We start from the raw sequence: 22,794 nt of genomic DNA, 5'->3' as shown, positions 1-22,794 counted from the left end.
TGTATTTGAACCAGCAAAATCTCTGCCCTAAACTACTATTTTAAGTGAAATTTTGCAGCAAGTATTTGTGGGGACAGACATGGGGGCAACAAGTATTGCTGACTATATCCATGCAAATGCAACACAGTATTGTCAGTCTCGTTACATGTTAAAGTGTAACGATGGGGTATTCACTGTTTATTTGCACTATCATTCTGAAGTGTCTTGTCTATCACAGGGCAGGTGTTAGCCAAAAGTTTATCATTACAAGTTTTATGAAGAATAGAATCAGCAATGTTAATTACTGAAAGAAGAGTTCCATAGGAATGTAGCATTTCTATGTGTATCGTGTCAAATCAAAACAACCTGAATGGTCTGCAAAGTAAAACCAAATCTATATGTGGTATGTGGCAAAAAATCCAAGCATTTTAATTTTAGAAGAACATTTTCCCTAATTGCCAAAGGTTATTGATAAGCAGGATGACGTATGCAAATCGTTTAAAGAACATACAGCTGTTACAGATCTATTAATTAGAGACTACAAGGAAAGAAGGTATATTGACTTTGAGAATCATGACATCACACTCAAATTAGTACTTCACCCTCACCTAACTAGCTATCACAAAGGCACCTAAAGAACTACAGATGGAATTTGGTTCAGCTTTCAATAGATGGCATTTTAAAGTCATTGTTTTATGCCAAGAAAGATCCAACTGAAATATGGAAAAGTACAGTAGAATACCTACCCCTTTAGCAACATGTCCTAAAAGTGCTGTCCTGCTTTTCAGCCACTTATTGCTGTGAATCTGCATTCTCCTACCCAACCCAAATCAAGACACCCTTAAGTCACAAATGACTGATACCCATCTAGAGGATCAATTGAAACTGTGACCTCAAAGCTGACATTATTCAAATGCCTTCCAACAAAAAAGCAGACACACAAAAAATCATTAAAAGGTTAACATTGTACCCCTTGAATGCACTAATGTACGCAGCTATGATTTAACAATAAAAGAAAAAAAGAAAAAAGAAAAACTGAAAAAAGATAAAAAAAAATGATTTCCACTTTTTGAAATTATTCAGTACATAGTTCTTAGATTTTTACAAAATAATGTACATTTTAAGTGTATCTAATTGAAGTTTCCTGAATACAGTCTTATTTGATTACAGCTAAATAAATGCAGTCTTCCAAACATGAAAAGGTTCCCCCCTCCTGTGGTAGACAAGACTACAGTTGCCAGTATCGTTAGATTTTTGACCTAAGACTTTTTAGGAGAATATGTTTACATTTTTAAATTCAAGGGACAGAGGTTTGGAATGGTTTTATGGTTTGGTTTGGGGCTCCTCCTTCTGTTATTAACTTAAAATTTTCATTATAGAGTATGTGATTGACAATATTTCTACTTTTAAATTTTTTCTTCAGTTTTTTTTTTCTTGTTTTTTTTTTTTATTTTGAGACAGAGCCTCAAGCTGTCACCCTGGGTAGAGTGCTGTGGCATCACAGCTCACAGCAACCTCCAACCCCTGGGCTCAAGCGATTCTCCTGCCTCTGCCTCCCAAGTAGCTGAGATTATAGGCTCCTGCCACAACGGCCAGCTATTTTTTGGTTGCAGCCATCATTGTTGTTTGGCGGGCCCAGGCTGGATTCAAACCACCAGCTTCAGTTTTTAATATAATGTAACCTATTTTTTAAAATGTTCCATTAGGAATTTAAAAAGTGTTTTTTTCCTTTTACAATAACAGAGTGAGATATATTTATTAGATCAGTCTTGCTAAGTATCATATGTTTTAATCTCTCTGATATAGCAAGGACTCTGAAAGATGTTTTGAAGTCTCTCATTACTATTAATGTTTGAAGGACTCCCATTTCTCTCTCTCTCTTCCCCCTGAATGGATATAGTTTTCACTCTATATACTCTAGCATTTCATCCTTAAAATACAAAGATTTGTAGTTCTCTTTACACACATATTACAAAGTGCCTCTCTTTTCTCACCTGATATTTAATTTAAGAGCTAAAAGTTGCTTTCAGTTCAGCTTTTCTAACAATAATGCCAATCCACTGATTACTTTTTTGTTTTTACTTGCCTAGTATCTTGTTTGGACTATCCATTTACTTCCAACTCCCTTAGTAAATTTTGCTCCATTGTGTTTCAGTGGGTCTTGAATTTCATCTAGTCTAAACCTTGCTTAATAGCCCAGGTTATGTTATAGCCTTTACTGTTTTGATACGCAAACTTGGTCTTTTATTTCTGTTTTCTTTTCTCTGATTTTTTTTCCTCCCATGCTCATTCCTTTGTTTTCCTTCTTGTTATACTATATTGTTATTTCACATAGTGAATAAATGTTTCTTAATCACCTATTATGTGCCAGACATGATAGTGTTAGGAATACATTAGGAAACAAAAAAGTCAGCTACATATATATATTTACAAACTATAGTGTTCATTTTTTCCCACCCCATCACCATGAGAGATTCTAACATGAGCAGTGGGTAAATAATGGTTCAGGGAGATTTCTCCTAAGATATTATGCACTGATATTTAAATAATACAAAGAAATTACCTGAAAGAATAGGAGAAACACTATAATAGGCAGAAATTAAGCACTGTGTTTTTGACACAAAGAACTTGAAGCACTATAAAAACTGAAAGAAAGTAAGGCCAAAGAATATTGAATAAGGGGGACTAAATGCATGAGATGAAACTTGAAAGGTAGGCAGGCCAGATCAGACAGAGTCATGTTAAAGAACCCAGATTTTATTCTAGGTGTAAGTACTCCAAAATACTTTCAAGTAGGTAAGTTAACCACCATTATATTTCCAATTTTAAAATGTTGTGTAGGTAGTCCCCGAGTCACAGATACCTAACTTACATACAACTTGCACTTACAAATGGAGGCTTTTACAATAAGTCCCTGAGTTACTAACATCCAACTGACATAGACTCACACTTATGAAAGGAGGCTATTACAGGTAACTGTACCTGTTCCAACTCACAAACAAATTCAACTTAAGAACAAACCTACAGAACCTATCTCACCTGTAACTTGGGGACTGCCTGTTTAGAGAACAAACTGAAACATGTCACATAAGGAATTGAGGAGACCAATATGCTATCAGACAAGAGACAGTGGCTTGGAGTGGTGGGAAAATGGTAGAGATAGACAAAGGTGAATGGATCCAAAGATATTAATCAAGGTAGCATTATCAGCCTTCTGTTTCCCCCATTCAATTTTGCAGTTACATAGATAGTAGTTTACTTGTAGTTCTACGCAAAGTTACTTTTACATATACAGTCACAGGCTGCTCAATAATATTTTAGTTAACACACATTCAACGGTGATCCCATAAAATTATAATGGAGCTGAAAAATTCTTATCTGGAGAGAAGGGAATACTTTTACACTATTGTGAGGATTGCAAACTAATACAGTCTCTTTGGAAAGAAGAATGGAGAATTCTCAAAGAACTCAAAATAGACCTTCCATTCAATCCCACAATCCTATTACCAGGCATCTACCCCGAAGAAAAGAAATAATTTTAAAATAAGGACATTTGCACTAGATTGTTTATCACAGTTCAGTTTACATTCACTAAGATGTGGAAACAAACTAAGTGACCATCAACCCATGAACAGATTAATAAACTGTGGTATACATATGCCATGGAATACTATTCAACCATAAAAGGATGGAGACTTTACAACTGTTATGTTAACCTGGATGGAGTTGAAACACATTCTTCTTAGAAAAGTATCACAAGAATAGAAAAGTACCCAATGTACTCAATACTAATATAAAGCCAGCAGACAGACTAATATACACCCACACAAGCGAAAAACTCAATTCAATTAAGTTGCGGGGAAGGGAGAGAGAGGTAAGAGGAGGAGGGAGGGGGATTAGTGTACTCTCCCCATAACGGGCATAAGTAAGGTAAATGGCACCCTCCTGCGTGCAGGACACAACTGCAACAGGAACCTCACCTAACAAATGCAAACACTGTAACCTAGTTGTTTGCACTCTCATATTAATCTGAAATTTAAAAAAAATTCTTATCACCTAGTAACATCATTACCATCAAAATGCAAGACATTAATCACTTGTCTGTAGTGATGCTGGTATAAAGGAACCTACTGCCCCGCTAGCTCCATAAAAAAAGTATATGTGTAGCACACACAATTAGGTACAGCGCATAAAATCTGATAAACAACTAAGTTACTGGTTTATGTATTTATTAGACTATCATTAGAAAATATGCCTTCTATTAATGAAAAAAAAAAAGGGAACTGTAAAACAACCTCAGGCAAGTCCTTCAGCAAGTCCTTCTAGGAGGTATTGTTATCATAGGTGATGACAGCTCCATGAGGATTACCGCCCCTCATCAACACCTTCCAGTGGGACATGATGTGGAAATGAAAGACAGTGATACTGATGATACTGACCCTGTGTAGTTTTCTCTTCATTTTTAAAAAAAAGTTTTCAAAAGTAAAAAGAAAAAAAATTTTAAATTTTTCAAAATAGAAAAAAGCTTATAGAATAAGGATAAAAAGGAAATATCTAAATTTTTGTACAGCTCTATGTATCTGTGTTTTAAGCTGTTACTATAAAAGAATAAAAAAGTTAAAAAAGTGTGTAAAGAAGTTACATTAAGGTAACATTAATTTATTACTTAAGAAAACATTTTTATAAATTTAGTGTAGCTTAAGGGTACAATGATTATAAAATCTGTAGTACTGCAACGTCCTATTACCTTCACTTTCACAGACCACTCACTCAACGACTCATGCACAACAACTTCCAGTCCTGTGAACTCCAATCATGGTAAATGTCCCATAAGGTATGCCATTTTTTATCTTTTATACAATCTTTACTGTACCCTTTCTATCTTTAGATACAGAATGACAATGGAATTCCTATTGTCTAAGGTATTCAGTACTGTAACATACTGTAGAAGCAATAGGCTACATCACAGTTTAGCTGTATAGTGGGCTACACAGGCACCATCTAGGTTTGTGTAAGTACACTTACTGATGTTCTACACAATGAAACTGCCTAACAACACATTTCTCAAAACATATCCACTTCATTAAGTGATATATGACTACAGTAGAATTTGTTTTGTTTTTAATAATAAGGTAATGCCTATTCCTTTACATACATTTATTCTTTCAGTATTTATTTATTAGGTGCATATTACTGCCAGTTAACAATCTTACATGGGAATATAGCAAAGAAGAAGAAAAAATCCCCAGCTCTACAACAAAGCATACAAGTTGTTAAAAGAGAACTAAACCATCCTTGTATCTGAGTATGGTCCACAATTATATTCTAAATCCATAACAGTAAACATTTTTGGTATGATATGGCTATTCACTTAACGAACATTTACTAAATACCAACTGTGTTCCAAGCCCTATGCATACACAGGCATACAGAGAACAGTCCCTCGCTGAGTACATATTCTAGTAAAAAATGGCAAACAAACAAACCTACATACATATTTGTGTGTCTGTGCATGTATATATAAAAAATCTTATTAGGCCGTAGCAGAAGAAAAATAAAGCAGGATATGGGAATAGATAGCTGCACAGGAATACTGTTTTTCTGTAAAGAAGTCAGAAAGCCCCTCTGATGAAGCTCAACAGAATCCTGACTGACAAGGACCATGGGGAAGGAGGTTGGCATATTTAAGGAACATTAAGGTGAACAACATGTCTGAACGGCAATGAGTAAGAAAGAAAATGTTGAAGTTAGTTTGAAGAGGCAGCCAAAGACCAGATTACCTAAGAATTACCCATGAGACAACAAGAAGAACTTGAAATTTTATTCTAGATAGGATGAAAATTAAATAGCATAGGAAGGTTCTGAGTAGGAAAATAAGATTTGATTAAAGTCAAAATAAAAATTACTGTTTAGAGACGGGTAGGGAAGTCAACTATAATCAGAAAGATCAATTAAGAACTTACTGCAACAGGCAGGTGGGAGATGATGGTGGCTTATTATCATATACTATAATATTATGTATCATTAGCATGATAATAATAGAAAGTAAATGAAATGGTCAAATTCAAATGTATTTCAAAGGTGATGGGAAATAGGATAGCAGAGTTAACAAGAGAGAAGAATCTGGAAGAGAGAAATAATAAGCTCAATTTTGTGCATGTTAAGGTTGAAATGCCTAGAAGATATACAAGTGGAGCTACCTAAATAAATCCCAAATAATTCACAGGTAAATAAATGAGAAATGTTCATGCCTAGCTTACTGAAAATACTGTTTAACAGTCACATGTTAAACATGCATACATTGAATATCAAGAACTTCTAAATGCCAACATCAGCTAAATTATTATACCAAGAGATAGTTTTAACCCAACAGACATGGTTCCTTTCAACCCTTAGCTTACAGTTAGTGTGAGAACCAGAAAAATACACAAATAATTAAATGCATTAAGTGCTATTATGACAGAAGTTCAAAATGAATGTCAAAATTTAGGTAGAGATAAAAACTTTTGGCTAGATGTCAGAATTCTCAATAAATGAGGAAGAGTATCAAGGAAAATATTTAAAGTTTGACTCATGAATGAATATCATCAATGGATAAGGTGTTTTAGTTAGCAATGTACTATTAAGTAAAGCACAGGTTACTGGAAAATATCAACACCCTATGTATAAAATTATAGCATTAAATATAACTTCAATTTTTTTTTTAGATGTCTCACTCTATCACCCTGGGTATACTGCCAGGCATCATAACTCATAGTAACCTCAAACTCTTGGGCTTGAGCAATCCACCTCCCAGCCTCCTAGCCTCCCAAGTAGCTGGAATTACAGGTGTGCACCACTAGGCTTGGCTAGTTTTTCTGTTTTTAGTAGAGACGGAGTCTCACTGTTGCTCAGGCTTGCCTTGGACTCCTGAGCTCAGGCAATCCACTCACTTGGGTTTTTCAGAGTGCTAGGATTACAGGTGTGAGCCACCACACCTAAGCTGTAACTTCAATTTAAAGTAACATACAGAAACAGTGCCCAATGCTAAAATGAGAAATTTCTAAAAAGTATTATATGAATTTAAAGAAGTCAGAGGTAAGGAGGTACTGAAACAGGCAAAAAACAAAAACAAAACAAAAATCTTTTAGGCAGGCAAAGTGCCCAAGTTGAAGCTTAGAGGATAAACAAGAGTTGGAAAGGTGAAAAAAATATTCCATTCAAGAGAAACCACACAGATTCAGAAGTAGCAATTATTAAAAGAGATTAGAGAAATAAGACATCAAGAAATATTTACTATACAACTATTTTATGACAGGTTTTGGGAACCAAAGGAACAGACAACACAGTCTCTGCTCTTAAAAGGTTCTCTAGACCTTTTAAGGGCAGAGAGAACAATGTGGAGAGAAGACTATCAAAAGCAGTCACGGTATGTTAAATTCACACAACTACAGAAATACAGCACACGGGTACCTAAGCAGATCCAACAGGCAGAGGGAAGGCTTTCTGAGGGATATGACAACTAAACAGACATGAAATGAACAAAACTGGGGAGAGGGGTACAGGAGGATGGGAGGGACGGTGGTGGGGTAATAAAGTGGGCAGAGACAGAATGGGAAGAAAGGCAAAATCATGCCAGAGATTAGAGTGTGTGTAAAGGTCACAAGCAGCAGAGCACACTACCAGTAGGTGAGTGATGAATATGGCTGAGACATATTTACATGTGTGAATAGCAAGGTCAGGAGCAAAAGCTGAAAACATAAATAGGAACCATGCCATGGAAAGAGTACCTACATTAAGGAGTGCAGACTCTGTCCTAAGGATGTCTGCTTGGCAATACTAAAAGTTTAAAAATAAAAATAAGAAAGTTTAGAGTAATAAGGGACCAGGTTATCTAGAACAAGGGATGCAAGCTCAATTATGCAGAGACTGATAAGTAATAAAAAAGAGTAAAAGAACCAGGTGTCAAAAAAAGGAAAAAAAAAAAAAAAAGGAAACAACAGGGAGTAATGAGAACTATGGAATGAAAAAGCCTCAACTAAACAGGGCAAATTGTTGCAATGAATGAAGTGATATGGTGTTGCTAGATCATCCAATTTTAAAAAATAAAATGGAAATTCAGTTTCAAGAGAAAGCTCTTCATTTTTTCAAAATGGTATTAAATTTCTTTGAAACATGGTGCAGATTAACATTGAGGGGACCAGATAAAGGCCATCAGTCACCAGTATCCAGCCTCTATTGCAGAAGTGCAATGGCAACATTGAGGAATCTGACTTGGACCTGAGGCGGTGGAGATTTAAACAAAGATGGAGTGCTACTAAAGATTTAAAGGATGACAAGTAAACACCACTGACAAGACACAGTGTCTGTCTTGTTCAATTCTAAGAGTACCTGACATTTAGTTGGTCTCAGTAAATATTTAGTGATGAGCTTAAAATGGGGATTTTTTGAAAATTAGCATTATGGTAACAGAACTAGAGAACAGGAAATATAAGTAACAAACTAATTTACTGCTCCTCTGCTCTAAGCTTAGCCTGATTTTCGTCAGTTTTCAGTTTTGTTCACAAGCCAGCTGCTAGCACACACTGCCTGTTCTCTCCATGCTGCCTGGTGTTCTTTCCCTGACTATATGTGCATCACTGCCTCTGACTCAAAACTTTGGCCAACATACCAGTGACCACAATTAGCAACTATCAGCTTTCATCTGGGTGGGGCAATGAAGTTAAACAGGATGAATGATCACAGTGAAGGGAATAAGAAGAATATTCGTTGTTTCACTTTAACTCTGAAGCCAGATATTCTATTGCTAATTCTATATCCCTCCAATACCAATTCCATAATACGCTAACTTAAAGCGGTTGCTAAAACTAACAGTGCTAGGCAATGCTCTAAAATAACAATGGATATGCCTAGATAGTAGGGTTGGGAAGAAATAGAATGGGGTTTGAGAGTCTGTTAAAATAGAAGTGGTGTAAGAGAAAAGTAGGTTGAGAAAAACTAGAAACTCAGAACAGGTATAGAAATTAAACAACAATCTAGACAATAAAACAGCCCAGAAAGCCTTAGAATCTGAACATTTATATATTCAAAGTCTAATTAATCCTATCTTACAAGAGTAAAGTCTGGCACTGTTTGAAATAAATTATAGAAAATTCTTTCTCTGGTATTGGGGCACATGGATGACCAATAATAGAGGTTACAAATTCACCTACAGGAATAATCTTAAATGTTCCTTATCAAGAGATGGTGAAACCTAGAGGGCATAGGCTATCAAGACATTAGGAGAGGGGAGGAGTGAGGTGGATTGGTGTGCTCCTCTCACTTAATGGGCACAACGTAAGGGTATACGGCACACCTCTTGGATGTGGGACACAACTACAAGAGGGACTCTATCGAAAAAATGCAAACATTGTAATCTAGTTATCTGCACGCTCACAACCTGAAATTAAAAAAAGAAAAAACAAAATCAAATAAAATGTTTTTCTTATTTTATTAAAAAATATATTAAGCCACATGAGTTATACCTTAGATATGGCTCTACTTTGCAATATGTTTACTCGCAAATTGTATCTAGGAGAAAAATAGAGAAAAGTGAGTTGATTTGACAACCTCTAAACATTTAGTAACTAGGGAAGAATACCTAATCTTCATAAAGTCAGAGGTTGGACCTTACTTTATAAAAAAAGAACTCATCATACAAATATCTAACAAGTCCAACTCACACTTACAAAAGAGGCTATTACAGATAATAGGAAATTATATCTATTCCAACTTAACATACAAATTCAAATGAAAAACAAACCTACAGAAACTATTCACTCACAACCTGGGGACTGACTAGATAAGGAATTCTTCTGGTTCACAATAATCCTACCTACTCTATCCTAGAAAGAAGGCCTCAGTCTGATATTCTGATGACAACCAGGAGCTGATATTCTGGTTAAATAAAAACTTACAAGACGGAAATGTCACACTTTAAAGAAATTAAGTAGCCCTAGATATATATCAGGAAATACTACAGAAAGACCTAAATGCTCTGTCAAATTTAGGAATAGATAGAATTTCAGATTACCAGTGATCAACAGTAAAGATGAGTACCCATGAACAGGTGAAGCAATTAAAACAAAAAAGATACTTGAAAGAACTTAATGAGAAGCAGCAGGGAAAAAGTTATATTAAATTAAATTTTTTCAGATATCTAAATTTGTATTGTACAATACAAAAACCACGTGTGAGTAAGGAGTACTCAAAAGTGGCTAGTCCAAATTAAGATGCACTGTTAAGCGTAAAATACATTCCAGATTTTGAAGACTCGGTATCAAAAATGATTGTGAAATATCTCAATAATAATTGAAAAGATAATTTATATAAAGTAAAATATAGCATCAAAAGTAATTTTACCTATTAAGTTTTACTTTTTAAAAAATCTTTTCCCTATTTTTACTTTCTTTCTTCCATTCACTCATTTATTTCTGAAGACAGTGTCTCACTCTGTTGCCCAGGTTAGAATGCTGTGGCATCAGCCTAGCTTACAGCAACCTCCAACTCCTGGGTTCAAGGGATCCTCCACCTCAGCTTTCTGAGTAGCTGGGACTACACACACCTGCCACAATGCCCAGCTAGTTTTTCTATGTTTGGTAGAGACAAGATCTCATTCTTGCTCAGGCTGGTCTTGAACTGCTGATCTCAAGGGATCCTCCTGCCTCAGCCTCCCAAAGTCCTAGGATTACAAGTGTGAGCCACCACATCCAGCCTACATTTTACTTTTTAAACTTTTTTCTTTTCTTTTTTTTTTTTTTTTTGAGACATAGTTTCAACTTTGTTGCCCTCAGTAGAGTGCCGTGGCATCATACTTCATAGCAACCTCAAACTTTTGGGCTCAAAGTGATTTTCTTGCCTCAGAGACTCACTGGGCAAGGCGGGACTACAGATGCCCACCACAACGCCAGGCTAGTTTTTAGAGACAGGGTCTCACTCTTGCTCAGGCTGGTCTCAAACTCCCGAGCTCAGGCAAGTCACCCATCTTGACCTCCCAGAGTACTAAGATTACAGGCAAGAGCTACCACGCCCAGCCTACTTTTTTAATTTGGCCATGAAAATTTTTTAAACTATATATATGGCTCCCTTTTGTAGCTTGAGTTAATCTTTCTATTGGACAGTGTTATGCTCAGTTATATTTAATGTGAAACACTAAATTCAAGTTACTATCTTAAAACATTTTCACTGAATTTAGTATTATTTGTTTCTTTAACATTAATTTCCTCTTGGGTACATCGTAGATGATTTTAAGGTGAAAAACAGTGACTGCTTACCAGGCTGTCCAAAAAAGAGAATGACCCAAATTTCTGAGCAGAGGCTTGAGCCAGCAGGATTGTTCCACCAGATGGTAACCAGGCTCTCTTTGTTATCTCTGGCAAAAGGGTTACACAGTAAGAAAGAAGTACTATGTACACATGGAATGGGATCTGACCAATAGTTTAACTAAATCTGTCCAGCATAATAGTAATGCTTTGCTTTACGATTTTGTCAATACAATCCAGGAGTTAAACTCATAAAATGAGATAAATATTGTTCACTATAATTTATTCAGATTGACTCCTTCTCAGTAATTTTTAAGAAAAAAAAGAAGATAAAGCCAATGTATTCAGTACTACTATGAAACCAATTTATAATCACTCACACTTTCATATGAAAGATGAATCACAACTATAGCCTAGGATGAAGGAGGGAAGGAGAGGGGGAGGCGAAGGAAGTGGGGTAGGTCAATGGAGGGTTAATAGGAGGACCACACCTATGGAGCATATTGCAAGTACATGTTGGATCTATCAGGTATAGAACACAAATGTCTAAACACTGTAATTGGGTAAATGAGGTGAAGGCTATGTTAATTAGTAGGATATAAGCACTCCAATTTGTATAAATAATCACATTGAATCCTATAATGGCATAAATGTATTCACAATCTATGTACAAATGACTTAATAAAAAAAAAAAATCACACTGTTGGGAGGATCTCAAATATACCAACTTGAATTTGCCACCAAAAAAAAAAAAAAAAACCCTCTCTCTCATTATGATGAAATGAAATAGGAGTATTACTTTTTATGAGATATCATGACAGATTTTAAAAGGCATTGGAACTCTCGTATTATTAACATTAACACCATCTGGAAACAGTCCACGCTCCATCTAGAAACTTGAAGAGAATGTGGTTTTAGGAAATTAAGCATTTCACAAATAAAATACAATTTTCTAAGCTAACAATGACTCAGAACATAGTAACAATGAGAAAACCAAATGTAATATCACAATAAGACTGCTAGTTTAAAAAATGTATTAAACTTAGTACAATAAAATAAAATAGATTTTGAGATCCAAAATGTCCCACAGTTTAAAATATTACTCAAGGCCAGGAACAGCTGCTCACACCTGTAGTTCTAGCACTTTCAGAGACCAAAGAAGGAGAATCACTTCAGGTCAGGAGTTCAAGACGACCAACCTGGGTAACATAACAAGACCTCTTCCACTCAAAAAATTAAAAAACTAGCCAGGCATGGCAATGCATGCCTGTAGTCCCAGCTACTTGGAAGGCTGAGGCAAGAGAATCGCTTAAGCACAAGAGTTTGAGGTTGCTGTGAGCTGTGACGCCATGGCACTCTACCCAGTGTGACAACTTGAGATTCTGTCTCAAAAAAAAAAAAAAAAAAAAGTAAAATAAAACAAAATATACATTATACACACACACACACATACAGTACAATGCAATGCACACAAACTTTATGGCCACCCTTACTCTAGTAAGAGAGCTATTTGACACAAAATAATTAAAGGCTTCATTTAGAGTGGGCAGCGATGGGAGGGCAGTGTGATCTGCATGTTTACCAGAAGAGCGTTAGCCCTCAACAGATTCTCTCTCCCAGCCCACTTTCTTCTTTCTTCATTTTCTTGAAAGTTTGGGCCAAAGGCATGGGTATGTACGAGGACACATTTTACACAGCAAAATATTCTTGACATTAAGAAGAATGTTTCTAAAGTTTCACTGTTAAGCAAGATGCCAACTGTTTAAAAGACAGTTTGAAAAGCAGTCTTTACAAGGAGGAAATATAAATTAACTTCTCTTCATATTATAAGAGGTATTTGGGATTTTTTTTACATTAATATCATTGAGTTTTATCATATACTTTTACTAAATCTATTTAAATTTTTTTTCTAATTATTTTTTTTGAGACAGTCTCACTTTGTTGTCCTCCATAGAGTACTGTAGCATCATAGCTACAGCAACCTCAAACTCTTGAGCTCAAGCAATTCTCTTGCCTCAGTATCCCGAGTAGCTGGGACTATAGGTACCTGCCATGATGCCCTTAGAGGTATACTCTCCCACTTGCTCAGGCTGGTCTCAGGCAATCCACCTGCTTCAGCCTCCCAGAGTACTAGGATTATAGGCATGAGTCACCATGCCCAGCCTCTAAATTCTTAAAAATTATAATACATTGATGTAATTTTTGAATGTTGAACTATCCTTACATTCCTAAGATAATTAAAACTTTTATGCCTGTGTTCATAAATAATACTGAATGCAATATATTTATCCTTGTATATTCTTTTCATTCTAGGTGTCAAGGTTAAACTTGCCGGTAAACAGGCAAAGTAGCTTTCTCTCTTTTGCTGCTCTCTGGGTCAATTTGTATAAGATTAGAATTATCTGCTCCTGTAAAGTGTATCTGAACTTACAAATACAGATTAACATCATTAAACCATTTGATACCATTTCATACAAACTAAGATGGCAATAATTAAAAAGAAAGAAAATGAAAAGTCTCAGACAGAGTATGGAAAAATCAGAACCTCCATACATAGCTGGTAGAAAAGTAAAATGGTACACTTTGGAAAACAGTCTGGTAGTTCCTCATATTGGTTAAATATGGAATTGCCATATTACCCAGCAACTCCTCTCCTAGGTATGTACAGTTGGCCCTCCATACCCATGAGTTCCACATACATGGATTCAATCAACTGCAAATCAGAAGTATTTGGGGGGAAAAAAATTGCATTTGTATTGAACATGTACAGCGTTTTTCCCTTATTATTCCCTAAACAACATGGTATAACAAATATTTATATGGCATTTATATTATATTAAATATCATAAGTAATCTAGAAGATGATTTAAAGTATATGGGTGAATGTCTATAAGTTATATGCAAATACTATGACATTTTATATCAAGGACTTGAACAGCTGCAGATGTGAGTATCCTTAGAAGGGCCTGGGCACAATCCAAAAGAAATGAAAACATATGCCCACAAAAAACTTGTTTACAGATGTTCATAGCACGACTATTCATAATAGCCAAAAAATGAAAACAATCCAAATAGTCAATGAATGAATGATGAATGGAAAAGCAAAATATGATACAGCCACATCGAGTGATGTATTATTTAGCCAGAAGAAGGAATGAAGTGTACTGACACATGCTATAATGTGGACACACCTTAGAAACATGCTAAGTCAAAGAAACCAAGCACAAGCGGTGACATATTTAATAATACTACTTTATGAACTGTCCAGAGCATGCAAATCCATAGAAATAAATTAGTAGCTGCGTAAGGCTCGATGAGACATAAATGTTCTAAAACTGACTGTAGTAATTATAGCACAACTCTGTAAAACTAAAATCCACTAAATTATACATTTTAACTGGGTAAATAGTATGGTATGTGAACTAGACTTCAATAAAGTAAATTATTTCTTTCTTTCTCTATTGATTTGAGATAGGGTCTTGCTCACTGTAACCTGTAACTCCTGAGCTCAAGAGATCCTCTTGCCTCAGCCTCCCAAGCAGCTAAGGCTACCCAACTAATTTTTTAATTTTTTGTAAGACAAGGGCTTGCTATATTGTCTGGGCTGGCATTGAACTCCTGGCCACAAGCAATCCTGTCACCTCAGCTTCCCATAAAATTATTTTATTTTTTAAATATCTATTCCTCTTGGGGAAACTTATAACAGTTTCAATTTTTTTGTAATTTTTAAAATCACTACTGTTGCTGCAATTACATTCCATTTTAAGATTTTACTATTTGCATCTTCTGGGGTTTTTAATTTGTTTTTTAAGAGAAAGAGTCTTACTTTGTTGCCCTCAGTGGAGTTCCACAGCATCACAGCTCACAGCAACCTCCAGCTCTTGGGCTTAGGCGATTCTCTTGCCTCAGTCTCCCGAGTAGCTGGGACTACAGGAGCCCACCACAATGCCCAGCTATTTCTTACTGTTGTTGTTGTTGCAGTTTAGCAGGGGCCAGGTTCGAACTCACCACCCTCAGCATATAGGGCCAGCACCCTACTCGCTGAGCCACAGGCACAGCCCTTGGGGTTTAGCAGGGGCCAGGTTCGAACTCACCACCCTCAGCATATAGGGCCAGCACCCTACTCGCTGAGCCACAGGCACAGCCCTTGGGGGTTTTTAATTAATAGAATTGAGTGAAAAAATCAGCTTTGATTTGATTGATCATTATATTATTATGTTTATTTTTTCCTTTCTTTCTTATTATTTATTCTTTATTATTTCCTTTTGTTTAGTTTTTTGAGTTGAGTAGACCCTCCACTACCACCAAAAGAACAAACAAAAAAAGATTTCAACTGGTACTTTGGTTACTTTACATATCTATATACAGGGTGGCCAAGAAGTTCATGTGCAATTTAAATAGTAGTGTGTAAAAAATAACTGTTAAAAAATAGTTGTGGGTGGCGCCTGTGGCTCAGTGAGTAGGGCGCTGGCCCCATATGCCGAGGGTGGCGGGTTCAAACCCAGCCCCGGCCAAACTGCAACAAAAAAATAGCCGGGCGTTGTGGCGGGCACCTGTAGTCCCAGCTACTCGGGAGGCTGAGGCAAGAGAATCGCGTAAGCCCAAGAGTTAGAGGTTGCTGTGAGAGGTTGCTGTACCGCACTCTACCGAGGGCGGTACAGTGAGACTCTGTCTCTACAAAAAAAAAAAAATAATAAGAAAAATAAAAAATAGTTGTAACTATTTAAATTTATGGTCACTTTGTATATATTTATTATTTCTTAAATAATTGCTCTTGTTAAATTATAATGAAATATGTTCTACAATTTAAAAAAAGGAATAGGTATATTTTAAGCTAAGATACTTTTAAGTAAAATATTCTTTGAAAAGTTCTCCACTAGAAAGTTCTCATTAAATAACAAAAAAAAATTACCACTTCTTAAGAGCTGTTTTGGCTTCTATTCTGCCAAAAGTTATCCCACTGTGCCTACCTGTATCGAGGTGTGGAAAGAACAAGTTCTATTATCCCCATTTTAGAATTATAGAAACTGAAGCACAATAAAGTTCTTCTTAAAATATTTTCTCCCCAACTTCTTTTAATTTCAAAGCCACAGAAAAGTTCAAAGTACAACGAATACCCATAGATCTTTCACCTAGATTCAAAATTGTTAACATTTAACATTTTCATTTTATCCCTCTTTCTCTCTCTACATATGCATACACACACACCCAAATATCCACACACTTCCTTTTTAAACCCATTCTTAAACCTATCGTGATACTTAAATATTTTGGCATATTTCTCGAAAAAATAAAAGCATTATCAATATAACCACCATATCACCATCACACCACAGAAACTATGAGATGGAACAGAATCTTACATAGACATGCAGTAGCAAATTCAAAACTAGTATTTAAGACATCTGACCAAATGTTCTTTATTACAGCTTGTCTAATTGGTCCTCTGGAAATTATTGAGAAGCAATAATCTGTCAAAAACCTTCCTTCAATGACCTTGAAGTTAGATTTCATTTATTGTTTTACCTGAAAAGTACTCTTAAAGACAAGCATTTCTAAAATTGAGCAATGATTTTCTAAGATACTCAAACCCCAAAATCAAGCATACTGAATTTCTAGTTTATTTTCTAACACTATATAGAAGTCTTAAAGCACTCTAATTAAAACACTCTCAAAGCTATACTCTCTTCACTATGTGCCATAAGAGAAATTAATGCTATGTAGTATACACAAAAACCTATAAAATTTTACCCTTACTCTCAAAGAACATATTAACATAGTTCAAGAGTTTTTATATTAAAAACAAAACAGCAATACAACCTAAATCTGACATTTAAAAGCTGTTAAACTGTGTCATATAGATAATTGTAACAACAGAATGTTTAAGGTCAATCTATAGCCAAATACTAGCTAATATGGGTACTGACTACGCAAGGCACTGTAGTAGGTATATTCTGTGAATTATTACAATTTACAGAAATCCCACTTTTCCACTGAGAAAATAGGCAACAAAGATGCTAGCATAACAAGAAGACTGACAGAAGGGATGAGACTTGCCTCAACTTTGAAGTGCAAAAAAGCAGAATGGAGAGAAAGCCATTTAATGAGAATGGAAAAGCACAAACCAAGCATGACTATGGCAACTATGCAGGTAAGACCAAACAAAGTTTCAAACTAAAGAAATTAGGCTGGATAAACAGGACGGAATTTGATTATGAGAGAGGCCTTAAGCACCTAGCATTTGGATGAAAATTTTATAGAACTGTTGCAACAGAGCACCATTACAGGCTCTATGTGCTAAAAATGCCCTTTTAGAAATAATAAGCTGGTAATAATGAAGAAAAAAGGAAAAGTAAAAGAGAAATGAGAAGCTAGAAACTCTAACACTAACATCCCATCTCATAAATTATCTGGTACCTAAGGATTCAGAGACGTCAAACTAAACCAATTCTGTCATACTGCACATCAATAAGCCCTTTCACTGAGAACAAGGAAGTAGCAAATATGATTGCAAATACCCAAAGTTATTTTTCAAATATACTTTCAGTGAAGTTAAAAAAGTACATTGAAAATCATGTCATTAAGAAGTGCTGGTCAATTAATATAAAACTATTCTTGCTGCTCCATACTAGTGTACCAAAATCCGGCACATATATACATTTTACAGTATAAGTATTTACTTAACTAAAAGCAACATCATAAAGAAATTTATAAACAGATTTAACATAAAATATCTCTATAATGTTTTAGAACTATTACACTATCGAAAGCCAGTCAACACATAATTTTTAAAGCAGTTATTATGTAAATAATCTTTTAAAATTTGTCATACTTTTTATTCATTTATCCATTAATAGCTATCCATTAATAGCTCTCTATTTATTGTCCATACAATAATTTCCATAATCCATATCAACCTACGAAAGTACTCCCAAACAACTTCCTTTTTTTGTAATTAAACTTCTTCTAAAGAGAAGAAATTTAGAAAAAGATCTCAAGTCTGTGAGAACTAGATGACTTACCAGCAACTTGAGTTATCCTATTGGGTCTTTTCCCTCACAGATCCACCTCTCTTGCCCTTCTCTCCAGCATGAGTATCTTCCTGATGGGCATCCACTGGAACTGAAGGGGCATGCAGTACACACGTATATGTAAGAAAGTTGGGGAGGGGATTTGAGAGATGCTAGAGACATGCTTCAGTGCACTTGCTTACCTTCCTGAAATTGGAAATTTCAACGGTTCCTTGGTCCTCGAGGCATTCACAATAACTTCATAGAATGTGGATCTGTGGAGATTACCCAATAGGAGAACTCCAGTTACTGGTAAGTGATCCAGCTTTTTCTTCTCTATTAGAAGAAGAAGATTATTTAATTTTGTTTGCGATTATTATTTGAAATTACATGTAGAACCACAGGAGAAAGGGTTATAAATTCACCAAATAACTATACATGCATCCACCAAAGTCAATATGGAAACAATTTGACAACCATAATCATAGGTCAGCAGAAACTTCTAACATTATCAGAAACACAAAGGAAAGGAAATTATTTATATAGTTTCATTTTAAATGACTACTATAATGGCAGCTATACTTTAATATACAAAAATGTCAGCTATGAGACAATTACTCCATTTCAGTGAAATGTCACCATTATTTTTTAATATTAGCACAAGATTAGTTGATCAAAATCTGCCATATATATATTTTTTTTTTAAAAGGAGGTCTCTGTGGGCGGCGCCTGTGGCTCAGCGAGTAGGGCGCCAGCCCCATATGCCGAGGGTGGCGGGTTCAAACCCAGCCCCGGCCAAACTGCAACCAAAAAATAGCCGGGCGTTGTGGCGGGCGCCTGTAGTCCCAGCTGCTCGGGAGGCTGAGGCAAGAGAATCGCGTAAGCCCAAGAGTTAGAGGTTGCTGTGAGCGGTGTGACGCCACGGCACTCTACCCGAGGGCGGTACAGTGAGACTCTGTCTCTACAAAAAAAAAAAAAAAAAAAAAGGAGGTCTCTGTTACCTACGCTGACTTAAACTCCTCGGCTTAAGCCATTCTCCCACCTCAGCCTCCTGAGTAGCTGGGACACATGCCTTGGGTGTCTTGCTTCTGACACGTCTTAACAGGCCATTCATTATCACTAACATTCACTTAACTTTAGTAGAGAAGCCACCACTGTACACTAACACTCTATTAGAAATCAGATAAAAAGCATTCAATACAATTTCAATTTATCACTCAATAAGTCTTTAAAATAACCACTTATCACCTATTAACAAACCACACACATATACACAAAGTATGCCACCACTAGTAAACAATAAAGCTGATTTTAATTTAAAGACTTATACAAAAGAAAGTAGTGCGGATTATATAAATTTTTAATGAGCCTTTAAAATAATTACCTAATAATGGAACTGGAATAATGGAACTAGTATTTTTAAAAAATACTACTTCTACACATGTGAATGTTACTTTCTTTGCATTACTATTATTATTATTGCTTAATACTTTGTTGCAGCAATTGTCTGATTTCTTTTCTGAATGTATTTGTTTTCGTTCGTTTTTTGTGAGGTTTTTGTTTCTGGTCCCTATCTTGGACATTGTTATTGTTGTTATAGTTTGAGCTTTTTTAATTTTGTGAAGGCAAAAAGTGTAAGCCTAATGAACACATGTATATGTGAAAAAAAAATACTACTTCTAATCAAAAGAAAGCAAGCCATTAACAGAATTTTATCCTCAAGCTCACATGAAGATATTCTATTACCTTCAAGTCAATACATATGAAGCAAAAACACATTAATCATGGTCATTTTAATGTGCTCCAGCTGTACCTACAGATACAGTATGTTGCAATACCCTTATCATTATGCCATTAATTAATCACCCTGTACTTTCAAGACACTTGTGGTTTTATCATACTTCATTCTATGGAAACAAATTATAGAAAGTGTATAGCTTTTCCTTTGTTTTAAGAGTCAACAGGATAAAATTATCTATAAAACCATTATTCTACAAAAACAAATTAAAATGTAATTCTAATTGGCGGCACCTATGGCTCAGTGGGCAGAGCGCCGGCCCCATATGGTGAGGGTGGCGGGTTCAAACCCAGCCCCGGACAAAATGTAAACAAAAAAAAAAAAACATAGCCAGGCGTTGTGGCAGGCACCTGCGTCCCAGCTACTCGGGAGGCTGAGGCAAGAGAATCGCCTAAGCCCAGAAGTTGGAGGTTGCTGTGAACTGTGACTCTACATCACTCTACCAAGGGCGACAAAGTGAGACTCTGTCTCTAAAAAAAACTACTAAAAAATATATAATTCTAATGAAAATCTAGACTTCAGAAAATCTTGTTACAGATATAACACTTGTATTTAGTAAAGACTGACAGAACATCTGTCAAGAGTGTTGCTAAGATTCCTATTTCATTTTAAGATACGAATAGCCTTGGGTAAATTATATTCATTTTTGTTAAGTTTGAGTTTTAAAGTGTAATAATAATAAATGCATTAGTTTTTTTATTGTTAAATCATAGTTGTGTACATTAGTGCAATCAAGGGGTACAATGTGCTGGTTTCATATACAATCTGAAATATTCCCATCGAACTGTTCAACATAGCCTTCATGGCATTTTCTTAGTTATTGTATGTAGACATTTGTATTCTGCCTTTAGTAAGTTTCGCCTGTACCCATTCTAAGATGAACCATAGGTGTGGCCCCACCCTTTACCCTCCCTCCACCTGGACCGCCCCCCCCTTCCCCTTCCTTGGCCCTTTCCTCATAGGCTTGTGCTATAGTTGGGTTATAGCCTTCATGTGAAAGCCATAATTTAGCTTCATAGTAGGGCTGAGTACATTGGATACTTTTTCTTCCATTCCTGAGATACTTTGCTAAGAAGAATATGTTCCAGCTCCATCCATGTAAACATGAAAGAGGTAAAGTCTCCATCTTTCTTTAAGGCTGCATAATATTCCATGGTATACATGTACCATACCACAATTTGCTAGTCCATTCGTGGGTCGATGGGCACTTGGGCTTCTTCCATGACTTAGCAATTATGAATTGGGCTGCAATAAACATTCTGGTACAGATGTCTTTGTTATACTGTGATTTTTGGTCTTCTGGGTATAAACCTAGGAAAAGAATTATAGGATCGAATGGCAGGTCTATTTTTAGGTCTGTAAGTATTCTCCAAACATCCTTTCAGAAGGAATGTATTAGTGTGCATTCCCACTAGCAGTATAGAAGTGTGCCCTTTTCTCCACATCCACGCCAACATCTCTGGTTTGGAGATTTTGTTATGTGGGCTACTCTTACTGGGGTTAGGTGATATCTCAAAGTAGTTTTGATTTGCATTTCTCTGATGAATAAGGATGATGAGCTTTTTTTTCATGTGTTTGTAGATTGTGCGTCTGTCTTCTTTAGAAAAGTTTCTCTTCAAGTCCCTTGCCCACCCTGAGATGGGATCACGTGTTCTTTTCTTGCTAATACGTTTGAATTCTCTGTGGATTCTGGTTATTAGACCTTTATCGGAGGTATAACTGTAAATATTTTCTCCTATTCTGAGGGCTGTCTGCTTGCTTTACTTGTGTTCTTGGCTGTGCAGAAGCTTTTTAGTTTGATCGGGTCCCAGTAGTGTATTTTTGATACTGCTTCAATTGCCTGGGGAGTCCTCCTCATAAAATATTCACCCAGGCCAATTCCTTCAAGAGTTTTCCCTGCACTTTCTTCAAGTATTTCTATAGTTTCATGTCTCAAGTTTAAATCTTTTATCCAGTGAGAGTCTATCTTAGTTAATGGTGAAAAGTGTGGGTCCAGTTTCAATCTTCTACAGGTTGCCAGCCAGTTCACCCAGCACCATTTGTTAAATAGGGAATCTTTTCCCCACTGAATGTTTTTAATTGGCTTGTCAAAGATCAAATAATGGTAAGTAGCTGGATTCATCTCTTGGTTCTCTATTCTGTTCCAGACATCTACTTCTCTGTTTTTGTGCCAATACCATGCTGTTTTGATCACTATCGATTTATAGTACAGTCTCAGGTCTGGTAGCGTGATTCCTCCTGCTGTGTTTTTATTACTGTGTAATGTTTTGGCTATTTGAGGTTTTTTCTGATTCCATATAAAACGAAGTATTATTTTTTCAAGATCTTTAAAATATGACGATGCAGCTTTAATAGGAACTGCATTAAAATTATATATTGCTTTGGGTAGTATAGACATTTTAACAATGTTGATTCTTCCTAGCCATGAGCATGGCATGTTTTTCCATTTGTTAACATCTTCAGCTATTTCTTTTCTTAAAGTTTCATAGTTCTCTTTGTAGAGATCTTTCACGTCCTTTGTTAGCTACACTCCCAAATATTTATAAATGCATTAGTTTTTAAATGACCTTCACATAGGGGTACTATACACATTAGGAGCTCTAATGGAGTTAGAGCTCCATTTCTAACTGTAATATAGAGATAAATATCAAAAAAGGGTCATCTAATCACTTCTTGGCCTTTTGGCCTAAGATCAAGTGTAAAAAAAGGTCATCTAGTTAATTTTTCT

The 22,794-nt window shown here is 35.8% G+C and overlaps 1 protein-coding gene across 5 annotated transcripts in view; it reads right to left on the bottom strand.

The window, feature by feature from the left end:
* YAF2 (YY1 associated factor 2) overlaps nt 1–22,794 on the bottom strand; it is a 92,938-nt gene that overhangs the window by 46,512 nt on the left and 23,632 nt on the right. For 2 of the 5 annotated variants that reach the window (XM_053554770.1, XM_053554771.1), the window contains one exon: nt 18,472–18,543. The exons of 2 other annotated variants lie outside the window; for them this stretch is intronic. In XM_053554770.1, the coding sequence (XP_053410745.1) occupies nt 18,472–18,543 (72 nt within the window). Of the gene's footprint in view, nt 1–18,471; nt 18,605–22,794 lie in introns of all 5 variants that reach the window. One more of the 5 variants, XM_053554772.1, reaches the window with a different exon arrangement.

This window comes from Nycticebus coucang, chromosome 12, assembly GCF_027406575.1.
Source record: "Nycticebus coucang isolate mNycCou1 chromosome 12, mNycCou1.pri, whole genome shotgun sequence".
NCBI lineage: Eukaryota > Metazoa > Chordata > Mammalia > Primates > Lorisidae > Nycticebus > Nycticebus coucang.
The sequence above is the reverse complement of the archived record's forward strand: the minus strand, read 5'-3'. Positions and strand labels throughout refer to the sequence as shown.